The 17,216-nt window shown below is 59.3% G+C and overlaps 1 protein-coding gene across 3 annotated transcripts in view; it reads left to right on the plus strand.

The window, feature by feature from the left end:
* The window catches only part of CLIP2 (CAP-Gly domain containing linker protein 2), a 77,848-nt gene that overhangs the window by 38,496 nt on the left and 22,136 nt on the right, over positions 1-17,216 (plus strand). For all 3 annotated transcript variants that reach the window (XM_046667099.1, XM_046667100.1, XM_046667101.1), the window contains exons 4-8: positions 10,077-10,201; positions 11,756-11,969; positions 12,580-12,777; positions 13,725-13,828; positions 15,482-15,542. In XM_046667099.1, coding sequence (XP_046523055.1) covers positions 10,077-10,201; positions 11,756-11,969; positions 12,580-12,777; positions 13,725-13,828; positions 15,482-15,542 — 702 coding nt within the window. The remainder of the gene's footprint in view (positions 1-10,076; positions 10,202-11,755; positions 11,970-12,579; positions 12,778-13,724; positions 13,829-15,481; positions 15,543-17,216) is intronic.

Genomic DNA, 17,216 nt, shown 5'->3' on the forward strand with positions numbered 1-17,216 from the left:
GGTTTGGGAGATGAGCGTTCAAGGGTCCTGGCTGGCTGGGGTGGGCTGCGTGGCAGGGGTGGCGGCAGACAGGTGGAGTGACTTGTCTAAGGTCACACAGCCTTTTTAGAACGCACCTGGCAGAGATAGTCGGACCCAGGCCTGGTGGCCCAGGTGGTGGGACCCTGGCACTCCAGGCCACCTTCTGTTCTCTTTTGCCTGGGGAAGCCCACCACCCACATTGGTCCTGGGCACCTCCCAGGCCTGGGGAGCCTCGAGGGCACCTGGCTGCCTGCTGGCCTGAGACTGGAGAGCTGCTGTGTGTCCCCTGGGGCCTGCAGGAGCCTGGGGCATGGTCCTGAGAGTCCCTGCAGGAGGTTGGTCTGTCTGCATGGGTCAGGGAGGGTGGCTCAGAGGCAGCTGACCTGGTGTGGCAGACTCCAGAGCCAGCAGGCAGCCACCAGTTTAGGATTTAGGTCGTGAAAGAGGAGAGACATGCCAGGCTGGAACTACAGAGCAGCAGGAGCCACGACTGGCCAAGTGGAGGGCAGGTGGAGACCTGGTGACAGGGCAGGGAATGGGAAGGCAATCCCACGTGAGGGCCCTCGACCAGTGGGAGCCCATCCAGACTCCCAGACAGGCCTGCTGTGGCAGAGACCACTCACCCGACCCTAACCACTCATTGTGCAGGTAAGACCAGTGAGGCTCAGAGAGGGTGAGTGCTTGCCCAGGGGCACACAGCAGGTCACAGGCAGGACTGGGGTGGGGGCTCTGGCTCTACCTACCAGCCCTAGAATATCCCCGTATCTCCATCCCCCAGCATGCCCAGCAGTCCGGGTGGGGGGCTGGAAACGTTTGGTCAGCTAGAGTTGACAGGATGGGTATGATTATCGAGAACAGAGAGGGCTGTCGCAGGAAGGAAGAGGCTGAGCTGGTTGCTTGTGGCTCCAAGAGGTGCCCCAGGCCAAAGCCCCAGGGAGACGGATGTCGGTGTTGGGGATGGGAAGGCTCTCTGACCCCCAGAGACGGTGGGTGGCGAGCAGGTTGCTGTGGCCGCTTCTCCGGGAGCAGTCGCCGAGGTGTGGTCTGGCTGAGGTGTTTGTTAGGGACTGTGACCGGGCAGAGGGGGAGTCAGATTCAAGCCTCGGCCCGCCCGCGGGGCCTCTGGAGCCAGGTTGCCCATCACCGGGTCCTGTGCTGTGCCACTGGGACCTTTCTGCCCCCCCCGTCACTGTCACCAGGAGGCGCGTTGTCTCCGGCCAGGGGGTCTCTGGGGCAGAGCAGACCCGAGGGGCTCCCCTGGCGGCCCAGCAGGCCTTCCGGAAGCAGGCCCTGCGTGGAGCACTCCTTGTGGGTGGAGGTGTCCTTTCATGGCTCCACGGCCTGGCCGCAGCAGCGTTCCAAGGGGTGGACCCAGAGACCCTTCTAGAGAGTTGCCAGGGCTGCCAGCCCTGCTCCCAGCACCTATCAAAGCTCGCAGCACAGGCAGCCTTGCAGAGGAGCCGGGGCGCATTGGCCCAGAGGCGGGCACGCTAGCCCTTCCCCGCTGGGCTGGCAGGTCCCTTGGCCGCTGGCCAGGTCAGCTCTGGGAGCAGCTCCTAGCCTGAGAGAGATGGCTTCTGAGAGCCGAGGATGAGGCTCTCCCTCGGCCAGGCTCCCCGCCATCTCCACCGTCCGGGGTCAGCTTCCTGCCGCCCTGCCAAGGACCAACACCCCGCAGGGCCGTCTGGGCTGCAGGCAGCAAGGTGATGGGACGGTGGCTCAGCTGTGCCCCTCACAGCACTGTGACCCCGGGCAGGCATGGAGCCCCAGTTCGTCACCCCTAAAACGGCCTGGTATTTCCACTTGGCAGGATTTGTAAAAATGTCACAAGGAAGACTGCTGGCGTGTCGTGTGTCCTTGGCCACTCTGGTTCCTTCCTTTGTCCTGGCCTTGTTCCTTCCCCCAGAGTCCTCCCTGCTGAGCCCCGCACACTGCGATGCCCGGGGTGGGGCCTGGCTCTAGCCGGGAGGGGTTTGTGAGGACCGGCCCGGGGACCGTCCGGGGGGCTGGGGTGCTGGGGGCCCGGGCAGAGGGAACTGGCTCCGTTGGGAGGGGAGGGGTGGGGCTGAGGAGGAGATTGGCCCGGCCCAGCGCACGTGGCCACCAGCCTTCATCTTCGGGCCCTGCCAACGGGGCAGAGCCGGGGGCGGCGGGCCCGGGAGGATGGGAGCTGCCTCGGGCTTCTTCCGCTGTCACAGGATTTTGACTGGACGGGGGGGGGCCCTGGGCATGGGGCCAGGGCGCCGGCCTTTGGTCCTCCCACTTCCTGCCTCCGTAAAGGGGCCAAGCCTGTGAGGTCAGGGCGACCCCAGGCTAGGAAGGCTCCAGATGTCTCTCTTCACCCACAGTGGGGCTCCTAGATGACTTTGTGCGGGGGCCTCTGTCTGCCCCCTCCCACCTTTAAAGTGTTCACGTGCTCCCGGGGACAAATGACCAACTGCGTCTGTGCTGGGCTGGGGAGAGGACTGACCCGAGGCCCACAGACCCAGCTCGGGGAGTCGGTTCGGCCACTCCCAACCTGCTGCTTAGCTTCTCTGAGCCTCGGTTTCCTCTTCTGTAACAGTTGTAGCACCTTCTCTCTCCAAAGATTCCCAGCCCCTGCCCCTTCCCCACATTCCAGCTGGTGATGGTTCTGTGCTTCCTGGGAGGAACAGGGCCATTGTCCACCCTCGGACCCGCCAGCACCTGCACATCGGCCTTCCCTCCAGCTGCTTCCATCCAGGGCCCCAGCCTGCGGCTCTCGTCCGAGGCCGACCCTCCCACCTGCCCCCTGCAGACAGCCCCCCATTCTCCCGGGGTGCATTTCCCCTTTCCAGCCTTCTCGCTTGCTCCCTCCAGCTTCTCCCACCTTAAAACCCTCCCCACCCGTGTCTTCCTCCAGCTGTAGCCCATTTCTGTCCTCCCTTCAGCTGGACCCCTTGAAAGGCCCATCTGTGGTCATGGTCTCCCTTCCCCTCCACTCCAGGAAGACGCTCCCCCGAGAGCCATCAGGGCCTTCATGTTGCAAATACACCTCATTTCACCTCTCAGCAGAGTTGGCCACCATCAGTCTCTCCCTGCCTCCTTCTAGAACTTTCTCCTCTCCATTTCGATTCCCTGGTTTCCTCCTCTCTCCCTGGTCACCCCTCCCTGCTCTTCCTCTTCTCAGTGTCAGGTCGGAACTCCGGCCTCGGCTGTCTCTCCCTGTGCTCGCTCCGTTGACGGACTCATCCAGGCCCATGACATAGAACATTCCGGCACCTGTGGGCATCACACTGCCTGCTGTTGCGTCTCCAGTCCCTGCCTCTCTCCTGAGCTCCTGTCTCCTCTGTCAAGCTCTTATCCGACAACTCCACGAGCATGTGTCTGTGTCCTGTGGCTGCTGTAACAGGAACCACAGACTAGCGGCTTAAAACAACAGAACTTTATTCCCTCACAGCTCTGGAGGTTGAAGTCTGAAATCAGCAGTGTCAGCAGGGCCGTGCTCTCTAGACAGGATCGGGGGAGGGTCTGTTCCGTGCCTTTCTCTGGGTCCTGGTGTTTACCAGGAGTCCCTGGCCTGCATCTGCGTGACTCCAACCCCTGCTGCCGTCTTCACAAGGCCACCTTCCCTCTGTGTGTGGTACCAGCCATGCTGGACTAGGGCCCACCCTAATAGCCTCATCTTAACTTGGTCACATCTGAAAGACCGTGTTTTTATTTACTTTTTGTTTATTCTTTTGCTGAGGAAGATTCACCCTGGGCTAACATCTGTTGCCAATCTTCCTCTCTTTTGTATGTGAGCCGCCGCCACAGCACAGCCACTGACAGATGAGTGGTGTGGGTCTGCACCTGGGAACTGAACTCAGGCTGTTGAAGTGGAGTGCTCTGAACTTAGCCACTAGGCCGCCAGGGCTGGCCCAGACCCTATTTTTTTTAAATAAGGTCACATTTACAGGTACTGGGGGCCAGGACTTTAGCATATTTTTGGGGGGAACACGATTCAATCCATAACACATGTCCAAAACAGAAATCGATTGATGATCACCCACGCCATGCCCGACCTGCTCTTCCCTGTCCTCCCTGTGGTGGTAAATGGCCCACCTGTGTCTGCAGCTGACCAGCCCAGGAACCTGGGAGTCGGCCTTGCTCCCTCCATTTCCCCCCACACCGTGTGATTTGACAGCAAGTGTCTGGTGCTACCTCCAAAATACCCCCAATCCGGCCCCATCCGCCCCCTCCTCTTAGGCAACGGAGCCGCTGCCATAGTCTCCCCACCCCGCTTGGGTCCCAGCACTCCAGAGGCTCCCATCTCACTGGGGATAAAACCCACCCACCTCCCCATGGCCCCTGGACCCTTGGGATCTGCTGGCCCACCCCAGATGGCCCAACTTCCCTCCCTCCATCCTGGCTGCTCTCTGGCCGCATGGCCTTCTTTCCTCTCCTCCAACGTCCCGGGCCAGTTCCTTTGCCAGGTCCCGAGATTCCTCTGCATGGGATGCTGTCCCCCGGGGCTTCCCACAGCTCGCTGTCCCACTTCCGCCAGGCCTCTGCACCGCTGTCACTCCTTGGGGGGAGGCCTCCGATACTGCTCCGCACAGCCCTTGTGGTCCAGCTGGACTAACACCATTTGCTCCCTTCACTACTTCACTGGAGCGCCGAGGAGGGGTTGTGTCAGTTTTGTTCGCACGGCTATGCCCCCAGTGCCTGCCTCAGAGCCTGGTGGAGGAGGCCCCTCAAACCCGCCTGCTGAACGAGTGCCTCCCGGCCCTGCCGGGGTGTCCAGAGAGCGAGTGAGGTGCCACATGCACTGTGTCGGCTCCCCAGGCTGGCCGAGCCCTGCATCCCCCTCGCCAGCTGTCGTTCAGGTCTGCGACTGCAGACATTGTCAGGGAGGGTCACCGAGGGCGGCTGCCTGCCTCCACCCCCTCATCCTCCTGAGAGGGGCCCCACGCTGCTGCCCACCCGCCCGTCTCCCAGCCAGGCTCCTTCCTGCCGGCCCCGCCACAGCCCCCGCAGGTGCCGCTCCTAGGACAGGAGCCCCTCGCTGTCCCCTCCCAGCAGCCCTGGAGGGAGGACTGGCCCCTGGACAGCTCTGAGGCCCTGTTCTCTCGCTGTGGGGGCGAGACCCTGAGCTAATAAACACGTGCGTTTATTTTAAGTGAGTCACCAGCGTCGACTTCCTCAGAGGAAAGTCCCTGAGACGCGGCTGGATGAGTTCGGCCCCCCACCCCCATTGCTCTGTGCCACCTGGGGTCTAGTTGGTGTTTGGCCTGGGCCAGGAGGGACTGCTGCCCACGGTCACCCCCACGTGCTGGAAGAGGTGGGGGCTCCGAGGGAGATGGGGGCCTGGCGCACGGTGGGGGGCGTGAGGGAGCCGCTCCCGCGGTGGAGCAGCAGGAGCCCTGGGTGCTGGGGCTGCAGGTGGCGCGGCTGGTTTGCGAGAGTTCGGCCGTTTCTTGCAAGACCACACATACTCCATACAAGTCAGCAACCGTGCTGCTTGGTATTTTCCCACATGAGTTAAACACGTATCCACACAAAAACCTGCAGACGAATATTTGTAGCAGCTCTGTCCGGACTGCTAAAGCTTGGAGCAAGCCAGACGTCCTTCGGTAGGTCGGCACGTGGACGAACTGATCCATCCAGACGGTGGAAGGTTCCTTAGCGCTGAGAAGTGAGCTCTCAAGCATGGAGACAGAGGCGGCTTCAGGGCGCCAACTAAGAGCCAGGGCAATCCGGAAAGGCTGCATGCCGTGCAATCCCAGCTGTTGACATTTTGGAACAGGCGAAACCACAGGGGCGGTGACAAGACCAGTGGTTGACGGGTTGTGGGGGGGGGCCACGAAAAGGCAGGGCACAGGGGGTTTGGGGCAGTGAAACTGTCCCGTACGATGTCCTGTGATGGTGGACACATGTTATTATCCATTTGCCAAATGTATGAGGGAGGGGACTGCACTGTCAACAGTGGGCTTTATTAGTAATAACGTATCGGTGTTGGGCCCTCATTGGAACGAATGCTCCACGCCCACGAGCGGTGTTAATGAGAGGGGCGGAGGTGAGGGAGTATGTGGGAACTCTGTTTCACTCAGATTTTCTGTAAACCTAAAACTGCTCTAAAAAATAAAGTATTAATTTTTTTAAAGTAAAAAAAGATTAAAATATAAAAAAAATAGAGAGGGGCCGTCCTCCTCACTGTGGGGCGGGGTCCCGGTGGGGGAGCTGCGGTGGACTGTGGGGCCTCGGGGAGCTGGGTGTCCCCAGGCTGTGCTGACCTGGGCGGGCGTCAGGCGCTGGACCCCTCCGCTCTGGAAACCTTCCCGCTGTTTCTGCTTCGCTCCCGTCTCTGGGAGGCTACACGCCTGCCTCTGTCGGCTGAGGGAGGAAGGAGGGTCGGGGCGATTTGGTTCCGGAAGCAGCTGAGGACTGAGGGTGAGGCAGCACCTCCCTGGGGCTGGTGAAGGGCCTGTGCGTGAGCCCCGCTGGGATTGAGGAGGCAGCAGAGTGAGGCCCACTGGGCACTTCCACTTGCTGACCACTCTGAACCTCAATCTCTTTATCCGGGAACAGGGTAACGCTGCCCACATCAGCATTGTGAGGTTTAGAATTCCTGTCTTCAGTGTGCCTGGCACGTAGTCGGTCTTGAGACATGGTGGGAGTGGGGCGAGTTTAATTCGGGAGCTGGTCCCTTTCAGGCGCACCTGAGGCATCCCTAGGGGCGTCAGAGAAGGCAGTGCTTAGGAAGTCCTGTTTAGGTTCAGATAACGGGACACACAAATAGATTCACTTTCATCCTCTCCTGCACCTGCACTAGAACGACAGTGAAGGGATTTTTTTAAAAAAGGTATTGAACCCTCAAGGATGGAGAGCAGGAGAGGAGACAGCCGCACTAACACTGGGAGTCCGGGGCAGCCGAGGCCACAGGTGGCGGGGAGCAGAGAAGCCATTGGTGTCCCCAGGAGCCCCAGCGGCTCGGGAATCTGCCACGTGGTGGCCTCTGGAAATGGGGCCGATGTCGGCACCAGAAGCAGGAGAACCGGTTGAAGAGTCTTCAGACTCCCCATCCCACCCTGCTGCCGTCTCCTCAGTGGCTGCCTCTCCAGCAAGGGCTGGGGGCAGACGCTGAGTCTCCTGAGAGGCTCAGAGTCTGGAAGAGGGCCTCCCAGGCAGGCTGGACTGGAAAAGGAGGATACATGAACGTTTCTCTCCCCTGGGCCGAGCCCTTTTCCCCACAGCTTCTCCCGCGCTGGGCTCCTGGGCCTCCGACCGCCAGGCCTGTGACCTCTGAGGCGGGGGGGGGGGGGCACCGGAAGCTTCTCTGGGGACATGGACAGTCCCCGGAGAAATAAGAGAAGGCAACGCAGGCGTTCAACAGGAAGAGAATGCTGCAGACTCTGTGAATGTGAATATTCAGTGAACCAAAAAGAAGTGACAGATCTGGTTACAGATGTAAGAAACTCCGCTGAAGTATTAGGAGGTAAATTTAAGGCACTCGCCCAGAAACTGGAGCCAGAAGACAGATGGCAAACAGGAGAGAAAAATAAAACTGTCAGAGAACCTGTCCTGTACGTCCCACTTCAGATGATACTGGTTGCAGGAAGAACAGAGGGAAAGGAGTAATAGGTGATCAAGATAGGTAATTCAGGAAAGTTCCCCAGGATCAACAAGGGCTGCTGAGTTGAAAGGGCCCATGGAACCGAGGAGAAGGATGGGGAGAGGCCACACCAGCGCCTCCCACTGTGAAGCCCCCCGGGGTGAGGAGAAGGCCCTACGGGCTTCCAGGAAGGATGGGACTCGGAACGGCTTCAAACCTCTCAGCAGCGCTGGACGCTTAGGACACAAGAGGGAACCTTGGGAGACCCAGCCCAACTGTTGTTCTGGAGCGAGGGAGCCAGAGCCTGGAAAGCACACCTTCTCAGCTTGTACGTCAGTGTTCACAGCAACCCGACTCCCGGTAACCGGAGAGTGGAAGCGACCCCGGTGTCCATCAGCGGATGGAGGGATAAATAACGTGGTATGATCCTGTGATGGAGTATTACTTGGCCGTAAAAAGGAACAAAGTACTGACACCATAAACATGGGTGGACCTTGCAAACATGCTAAATGAAAGAAAGCAGACACAAAAGGCCACATGTTGTCTGATTCCCTTTATAGGAAACGTCCAGAATAAGCCAATCTGTGGAGACAGAAAGTGGATCAGTGGTTGCCAGCAGCTGGGGGGATGGGAATGGGCAATACTGCTGTTGGGTGGGGGTTTCTTTTTGGGGTGATGAAAATGTTCTGGAATTGGTGGTGATGGTTGTGAATGTACCAAAAGCCACTGAATTGTACACTTTAAAATGGTGAATTTTATGTTACGTGAATTTTACTTCATTTAAAAAAAGTGAGGATAGAATAAAAATGTTTTCAGACACGCAAAGGTTCAAATATGTTACTGCTTCATGCGCTTTTTCTTAGAAAGGCATGAGAGGACGTGCTCTACTGAAATAAATGAGTAAACCAAGAGAAAAGGAAGATGGAGGATGCTGAAAGCAGGACCCAGCGGGGAGAGAGGCGAGGGGACCCCCAGGCGGTGGTGGCGGAGCCCAGGGCCAGGGCCAGCAGCAGAGGGCCGGCGGGCGGTCCAGCATGGAGCGGGTCCCGCGGCTCCTGGAGAGTCTTCTCCAGAGAGAACCTGGAGCGTCCTGGCAGGAGGTCTAGACCATTGAAATAAGAGTTTGGAGTTGAATTAGCGATGATAAAAACCAGGCAAACCGACAATCCTAAGAGCCAGTTATTATCTGCAGCGAAAAGTTTGTGCCAGAAACAAACTAACTGCCATGCCCCCTGCTCGTCTGTGAGTGGTGTTACTCTGTCACAGTGTGGAAACCCGGAGTCTCTGCAAAGCGCGCACGTCGCTGTGTGGAAAGGGCGGGAAGCGGGAGGGGTGCGTCAGACGGTCGTGACCCGGGGAGCTCACTGCTCCGCTTCCTTGATGGGAGGTTGGCGGGTGTCTCCCAAAATTGAAAAATCAAGAAGTAGCAATGTAAGCATGTCATTTAGAAATATGGGGGTAAGTACCAAAAAATTCAGCTTAAAATATTTCAGAGTTTGCTTCTGGGGAGAGGTGGAGAAACTTCTAGGCCTTTCTAAGGTTTTTGAAGTATTTGACTCTCTCATCTATGTGTGCATATAACTGATTTAAAAATTCTACACTATTTTTACAGTTAGTCACACTTATTGGCCTGTCCTGTGAGTTTTTTTTATTGTGAGTTTACTGTATACGCGTAACATAAACTTTACCTTATCTATTTCTGAGCGTACAATTCAGTAGTGTAAGTACATTCACATTGTTGTGCAATAGATCTACAGATCTTTTTTGTTTTTCTTTTGGTGAGGAAGATTGGCCCTGAGCTAACATCTGTTGCCAATCCTCCTCTTTTTCCTTGAGGAAGATAGTCACTGAGCTAACATCTGTGCTGATCTTCCTCTATTTTGTATGTGGGATGCCACCACAGCACGACTTCGAGTGGTGCATAGGTCCATGCCTGGGATCTGAACCCACAAACTCTGGGCCGACAAAGCAGAGCATGCAAACTTAACCACTATGCCCCCGGCCTGGCCCCTGAAGATCTTTTTTTATCTTGCAAGACTGAAGCTATCCCCGTTAAACAACAGCTCCCCACTTCCCCCTCCCCCGCCAGCCCCTGGCAACCACCATTCCAGTCATTTTTAAGGATAACATTTATTGAGACTCAAGTATGTGCCAGACACTGTACATAAAGTACTTACTCCCCACAAATACTCTTTTTACAGTTGAAGATGCTGAAGCTGAGAGAGGTTAGGTCACTTGCCCAAGCTCACACAGCTTGTAAGTGGCAGGGTTTGAATGGGGGTCTGTCTCTCTGTCTCCAAAGCTCTTGCATGGGACAGCCCTGGGATGTGCTGGTTACACCTGTGTCCCTCCCAGCTGTCCTTGGGCTTCTCCCCCTTCTCACACTGGGTCCCCCACCCACCCCTGCACACTGGAAGGGAGGGATGGCGTGAGCCAGGGTGCCTGTGCCATCTCTGCCTGTTCCACTTAACCTCTGGACCTGAGTCTCTCCGTGTGCCCACAGGTTGGCGGGACGAAGACTGGTGTGGTGCGGTACGTGGGGGAGACAGACTTTGCCAAGGGCGAGTGGTGTGGCGTGGAGCTGGACGAGCCCCTTGGGAAGAACGATGGGGCGGTGGCGGGCACCAGGTATGGTGGGCTTCCCCCGGGAGTGTGGGGGGCTCCTGCTCATCTGGGCTGGGCAGGGGACGGGGACAGGGCATTGAGGAAACCAGCGTGGTGCATCTGGGTGGCTTTGCCAGACGCCACGATATAGATGCTGCCTGCTCCCTCTGTCATGGCAGGCGGTGAGAATATCATCCCCATTTTACAGACGGGAGTACGGAGGCCAGAGAGGTCACCACTCAAGGTCACACAGAGAGTCACGGGTTCCCTTCCTTGTGCCACGCATAGCTAGGGGGTTGGGAGCACTAGAAAAGGAGAGGCCATGGCCCCTGGCTTCCGGGGGTTCCCCTGGGTGATACAGGAAATGATCAGACAGTGTCCGGTGCTCTGCAGCCAAGGGCGGGGGCGCGACTGGGTTCCAGGTTTCACGCCGTCTCTGATTAAAGGGACTTGGCTGCCACGAATGCTGTTGACGGGTCTAAGGCTGTGTCTGGGCTCGTTGGGAACGGGGTGACGCGATGGGCGAGCAGTGTCGGGCGTGGGGCTGAGGCGAGGTGGCCCATGGGCCTGCGTTGACTGGCCCTGGGCTAGTTGCTGCGGCCCGGATGAGGCTGTGACAGCTCTGAGAAGGAGTGGTCACTTCGGTGCAGGCCTGACTGCCCAAGGGAGAGCCAGGCTTGAGCCATGCCTTGAGGGAAGGTGGGGTTTGCTTCTGGAAGCGGCTTGAGGAAGGTCTGCTAGGCAGGAGACAGACCAGGCAAAGACCTGAATGTGGGAAGAGGCGGCACAGGGCGCCAGTTTCAGTGTGAGTCGAAAACTGGACAGGACTGGCTCCCCTGGTCCCGGGTGGGAGCCGGACCAGAGGTTTTGAGAGCAGAGAATCTGGTGTTGCCATGACAGCACTTTGCCTTCCTGTTTTCAAGATGGATGTTTCTCAACTCGCTCTTCCTTTCTGAATTCATGGGGCGGGTTGGGCAGCGGTCCCGGCCCCACCCCAAGGTGTCTCCTGCAGGCTTGCTTCTCCATGCCAGGAGCTCCATAGGCAGAGAGCCAGTGGGATTCCCTGGGTCTGAGGGTTGTCCGGGGGCAGCCATGAAGGTGGGGCTGCAGATATGGCTGGGGATCTCTGAATGGTGTGTGGGAGCCAAGCATTGTGGGCTTTGGAGCCCAGCAGACAGAGGTGTCCAGTCCCATCTTTTCCATTTAACTAGCTGTGTGACTGTGAGCAAGTTACTTAACCTCTCTAAGCCTAAATTCCCTCATCTGAAATGTAGATAACAGCAGGGTGGTTGGGGGATTGAAACAAGCCCTTGTGTAAAGGGACTGGCACAGACGGGGTGCTCAGTAATTGTTAATCCTCCCCCAAAATATGCCCCATGGCTGCTCACAGCTGCAGAGACTCTCAGGCCTTGCTCACCTCTGTTCCCTTTCTGGAGGTACCATCTGTTGGTCTTGGGGTGAGGGTGTGGGCCCCCACGGAGGAGCCTCTCTCCGCTGGGCCCTGAAGCAGTGGTGGAGGTGGTGAGGCTCCGGGCTGTGGGGCCGTGACAGCAGTGTGGGTCACTCCTGTCTCCCCAGATACTTCCAGTGCCCACCCAAGTTTGGTCTCTTCGCGCCCATCCATAAGGTGATCCGCATCGGCTTCCCATCCACCAGCCCGGCCAAGGCCAAGAAGACCAAGCGCATGGCCATGGGCGTCTCGGCGCTGACCCACAGCCCCAGCAGCTCCTCCATCAGCTCCGTCAGCTCCGTGGCCTCCTCTGTCGGGGGCCGGCCCAGCCGCAGCGGACTGGTGAGGGTGGGGCTGGAGAGGGTAGCCTGGTATGAGGTGGTGGGTCAGGACAGAGGGATCCAGGTGTCCCCATCTGCCCCTGACTTGCTGTGGCTCCATGCATCCCTCAGTTTGGGAGTTTTTGAGCAAAGATAAAGCACATACTTTTAATAGGGAAAATTGATCCATTTACATTAATTGTTATTTTTACATTACTGATTTGTTAGTAGCCTAAGCCCTTCCCTGGGAATTAAGGAGGGTCATCCACGTGCAGGGCAGGGGGTTCAGAGGGGGTGCCAGAGCTGCCTGGGTGAGGGGAGGAGAGGAGCCTGCCCTTCTGGGTGCCCTTCCATGCAGCTCAACCTGGAATGGGAGGTTCCTCCTGGAGAAGGTGGCCTAGGTGAGGGCGCCCACCATGAGGCAGGGCCCCAGGCACTGTGACCCTCCTGGTACGGGGGTCCCTGAATCTCAAGCATCACAGGCCCCCCGTGTGAGTAGGCCGAGTGTGGGGCGCTGGCAGGGGTGGGGCGAGACTGGGAGTCAGGCACTCGGGCCCCCTGCTGGGTGGCTGCGGGTCATCTGGATGGCGCTCCAGCTCCCTGAGGCCTGCCTGCACCTGCGCCTTCTGCAGCTCACGGAGACCTCCTCGCGCTACGCCCGCAAGATCTCAGGCACGACGGCCCTGCAAGAGGCGCTGAAGGAGAAGCAGCAGCACATCGAGCAGCTGCTGGCCGAGCGGGACCTGGAGCGGGCCGAGGTGGCCAAGGCCACGAGCCACATCTGCGAGGTGGAGAAGGAGATCGCCCTGCTCAAGGCGCAGCACGAGCAGGTGGGTGGCAGGCGGGCAGTGGGGGTACCAGGAGGCCCTGGCGGCCTCCTGGGCCAGCCTTATGTCGCTCACACTCAGAGTGGAGACCTTGGGGTGTCAGAGGAATAGGAAGAAGGGCATTACCAGGCCCCTCCCCGTCCTTGCCAGAGAGAGCCCTCTGCCTGGTGAATTTCCTCCCGACGGACGGGTGCCCGTGCCCTCAGGACCTGGCTCTGAGCTTGTGTCTTACTTGTTCTTCCCGTTGGGCAAGCATTGTCTCAGTCACGGGAAATTCTTCCCCGGCTCAATGGCTGTGTCGCTGTCTGTCACGGCTGTGTCCTTCCTGGTATGGCCAGTCCTGTGCTGGTGTCTCGGTTGCTTCCAGTTTCTCACTTTTTCTAAGTAACGCTCGTGTCCACATTTTTGTAGACAGCTGTCCACATTGTAGAGGGTGCTCCCAGCAGATCCACGGGCTGGGGGTCAGGGAAGTGACCCTCACGCCTGCTCTTGAGGCGGCTGCGGTCCTGTGTCTGTTCTTCTCCTTGATGTTTGTCTCCCATGGGAGAGCACCCTCTGGAGCCATTGTCCCCATTTGGGGTCAGGCTCACGCCTCCCTTGGGTGCTGGAATTAATCCAAGCTCACGTGTGTGCTGTGACAGGGGCCTTCACAAGACAATGGGCCTTAAGCCCTTAGGGCTTGAGGGAGGTGACAGATATTGGGGTACTAGGTATTGGAGGCGGGTGGACCTGAGAATCGCGCTGGGTGAGCCGGCCGCTACCAGGTGCTCAGCTGGGCCTTCCCCTCATCTCGAGGCCCTCGGTCCTTGCCCAACTAGGTCTGGCAGGGGAATAGGGGTGGCTGGAGTTCTAGGCCCGGCCCCTGGTACCACCCATGCTTCTCCCCCCTGCCCCCCAGGCCTGGTCCCTGGGAAGAGGCTGACCCGTCCTGGCCCTTGCGCGGGGCCCAGTATGTTGCAGAAGCAGAGGAGAAGCTGCAGCGGGCCCGGCTGCTGGTGGAGAGCGTGCGGAAGGAGAAGGTGGACCTGTCCAACCAGCTGGAGGAGGAGAGGAGGTATGTGCTGGCCGGCCTGCCTGGAGGACGTGCTCCCCGAGCCTCCTTCAGGGGACTGGGAATGGCACAGTCTCAGGACCAGCAGGCCCGCTGCAAACCCTGCCCGTACCACGTGCTGGCCGCGTCCCCCAGACTAGGGCTGTGTGCTCCACGGGCCTCAGTCTTCTCTTCTGTAATGGGGGTGATGGTCCCCACCTCGCAGGCTGCTGGGGGGATAAAGCCCCCACTAAGTGCTGAGCACGCGGGAGACCCCGTGTGCGCTCGCTGCCTGCCTTCCTGCCTGGGGGCTCTGCTCCGGCCACCGAGCTCCTAAAGCAGATTGTGAGGAGGATGCCTGCTGGGGCGGGAGCCCTCTCACGCAGGCACCCTGGGGAGACAGGCAGACTGTCTGCCACCCGGGGGCCACTCACGTGCCCAGAGCGCCCCTGTGCCAGGTCCATGCCTGGAGCTCATGGCTCCTGGCCTGAAGCTGCATTCCCATTTCACATGTCAGGAAACCGAGGCTCAAAGAAGCAGTAGTAGAGGCCACTGGAAGCACCCGTGTCTGGGTGTCAGCCCCGCGCTGTGTCGTCTCTGCATCATACTCGGCCTGGGAGGCAGGGACTGTCCTCATGTCACGGAGGAGAACACTGAGGGTCAGAATGGGAAGGGACTTGCCAGAGGCCACCAGCCTGTTAATGGTGCCGCTGGTTCTTTCTGCCCTGCCACAGTGGCGAGTGGGGACCCTGGTGTGACTTGGTCCTGGGTCACCTGGTGGGACGCAGAGCTGACCGGGAACAGGGTTTCCCTTGGCCCAGGAGCCTCTGTCCTCCAGCCGATACACAGATTCCTGCACTCCCTCCCGCCCCTGCGCAGTAGGCAGCCCCGTCCTCGGCCCCCCACCCATGGGCCTGTCCTGGGCTTTTGGCCGAGGCACGTGCTCCGGAGGCTGTTGTTACGTCTGACTCGGGAGAGGAGGCTTATTTATATCTGCTGGAGATGCTCACCTGGTTCCCATGGCAACGTGCCTGATGCCGACAAACAAAAACAGATTTTTAAGACATCGTGGGAGTTGTGTTCAGGGAGGGCCGGGTGCAAGTCCCAGTGTTGCCCTGGACTTGCTGAGTGACCTTGGGTAGGTCACTTGCCATTTCTGGGCCTTAGTCTCCTCACCTCCCTGTGCAGGCGTTGGGGGCCCTCCCTGTCAGGGAGCAGCCCAAGCAGTAGGCACTGGGACTCTGACCCCCGATTTTGAGGCCGGTGGATGAGAGCAGGGTCAGCGGGGAAAGAAGCTCACACCCTCCCCCACAGACTGTTCCATGTGGCAGGGTCTGTTCCCTGCAGCAACGAAAACAGCTGTTACCAGCATCGCTGTGCTTCCGTTTGCAGTCCATCCTGTCCCTTATCCCCACAACCCGCCTAGGGAGGAAGGACGTTGCATTAAACTCCCCCCATTTAGAGAAGGCAGTGGTCTCTGCGGAGTGCACAGGCCGGGAAGTTGGGAGGCCTGCAGGTTTCCAGCAGGGTCTGCCCCCATCAGCCATGGGCCTCTGGGCCTGGCCCCTGCTGGTCTGAGCGTGGCCTCCGGCCGCCTGTGGCCTCCCCTCTCTGCCGTCTGACTTGGTGAAACCCGCGGCTCTGGGCGCAGCCGCTCAGCCCCGTCTCCCCCTGCAGGAAGGTGGAGGACCTGCAGTTCCGCGTGGAGGAGGAGTCCATCACCAAGGGCGACCTGGAGGTAACCTGCCCCTGCACCTGGGCTCAGCCCTTGATGTGGCAAATGGCCGTGAGGTCCAGGCAGCAACTCTGGGCCCCCTGGGAGGGCTGGGGGGATTGTGAGGGTGAAATGCAGAAGGGTCAGAGGTCATACCCTGGGAGAATGCTGGGGGTGGGGCAGGTCATGATGACTTGGGTGACCAAGGTGGGAAAGGCTCAGCTCCAGGAGCCCCAGAGGGGCCGTGCTTCCTTTGTCAGCAGCTGCCTGGGATGGACCCAGCGAGAGATGGGGTGGACCCAGGGTATCCACAGGGCTGGGCCTGAGGACACAGTGGCTGGACTCCCTTGTCCCTTCTTTGTTGGGCAGTAGCCCTAAAGCGTCCCTTGGATTCTTGGATTCCCGGTAAAATTTTGGCTGGAAGTAGCTTGTTGAGTCACAGAACTTAAAGATAGGAAAACAAGTTCAGAAAGACAGAGAGACTCACCCAGTCATGGGACAAGGTAGCAGCCACGGGACCAGGACCCTGAACTCGCGACTCCTGAGCTCAGCCCACAAGGACGGCTGGTTATAGCCCCTCCTCAGAGATGACACCTGGACAGGCAGTCTGGGCTCACTCTCCTGTCCGACCCCCCTTTCTGAGCTGAGGGGTGGGGAATGTGCATATCGGTTAGTAAAGATCTAGGCCCCCCCAGCTTTGCCCACCACACCAGAGACCGCAGGGCTCACTAGGCCACCGTCGGGTGGGCAGGACGCCCCCTGCTCCCTGGGAGCTGTCAGGGGGGCAGGGGAGTGAGTTCGGACGCTCTCCGTGCTCGGGTCCTGGCCTTAGCAGGCCGTGGGCAGCCTCTTCCCTTCCCGGACTGTTGGCTCAGCTGTCAGATGAGGAGGCTGAGCTGGATCGGTGATCCCAAACCTGAGGATTCTTCCGCTGGAGGCCTCGTTCAGACGCGAGATGCTGGGCCCGGCCTCAGAGTGGCCGCTGGGTCGGTCTTAGTGGGACCGAGAATTTGCATTTCTAACAGTTCCCGGTGATGCCGGTCCAGACACCACACTTCCGGGCTCACCGCCCTAGATGATTTCTGAGCTCAAACGGGAAATTTCCGTTTCTGATTTTGTGGAAGAGCCACGCTAAGAGCCCTGTGACTCTAGCACCCAGCACAAGCCTGCATGCGGTTGTCTTGTCCCTGGACGACCCCGGCTGTGGGAGGGATGTGTGCGTCTGCGCAGGGTCACTGCCAGCTGCCCTCCTTGAGCAGGTTTCGCTGCCTGAGCTGAAAGGATGGATGTCGGGCGGGGCGCAGCGCAGTGTGGGAGCCCCGGCCCAGTGTCAGGTGTTCTAACGTGTCTCCCTCTGGGCCGAGGGGGCAGGTCGTCTGGTACGTCTGGCTAGCCTTTCTGCTGGGTGGCTGCCCTCTTGCAGGGGTTGGGGTGGGCTTCTGGGAAAAGCGCCTGTGGTTGCAAGGAACAGAGACCCCTCCTGCTAACTCCAGTCAACAGGGGTTGACTGAAAGGCTGCGGGGGAATCTCACAGGCAGTTCGGGGAACCAGAGCGAGGAACAGCATCAGGAGCCAAGCCTGTTCTCTCCCCGGCTCAGGGGCCTCCCTCTTCTCCTGACCCCTGGTCAGGCTCCACCTCTGTCTCTCTGCCCGCCTCTCCCTCTAACTGTGTCTCCAGGTCTCTGGGCACATGTACTC

This window comes from Equus quagga, chromosome 7, assembly GCF_021613505.1.
Source record: "Equus quagga isolate Etosha38 chromosome 7, UCLA_HA_Equagga_1.0, whole genome shotgun sequence".
NCBI classification, from domain to species: Eukaryota; Metazoa; Chordata; class Mammalia; order Perissodactyla; family Equidae; genus Equus; species Equus quagga.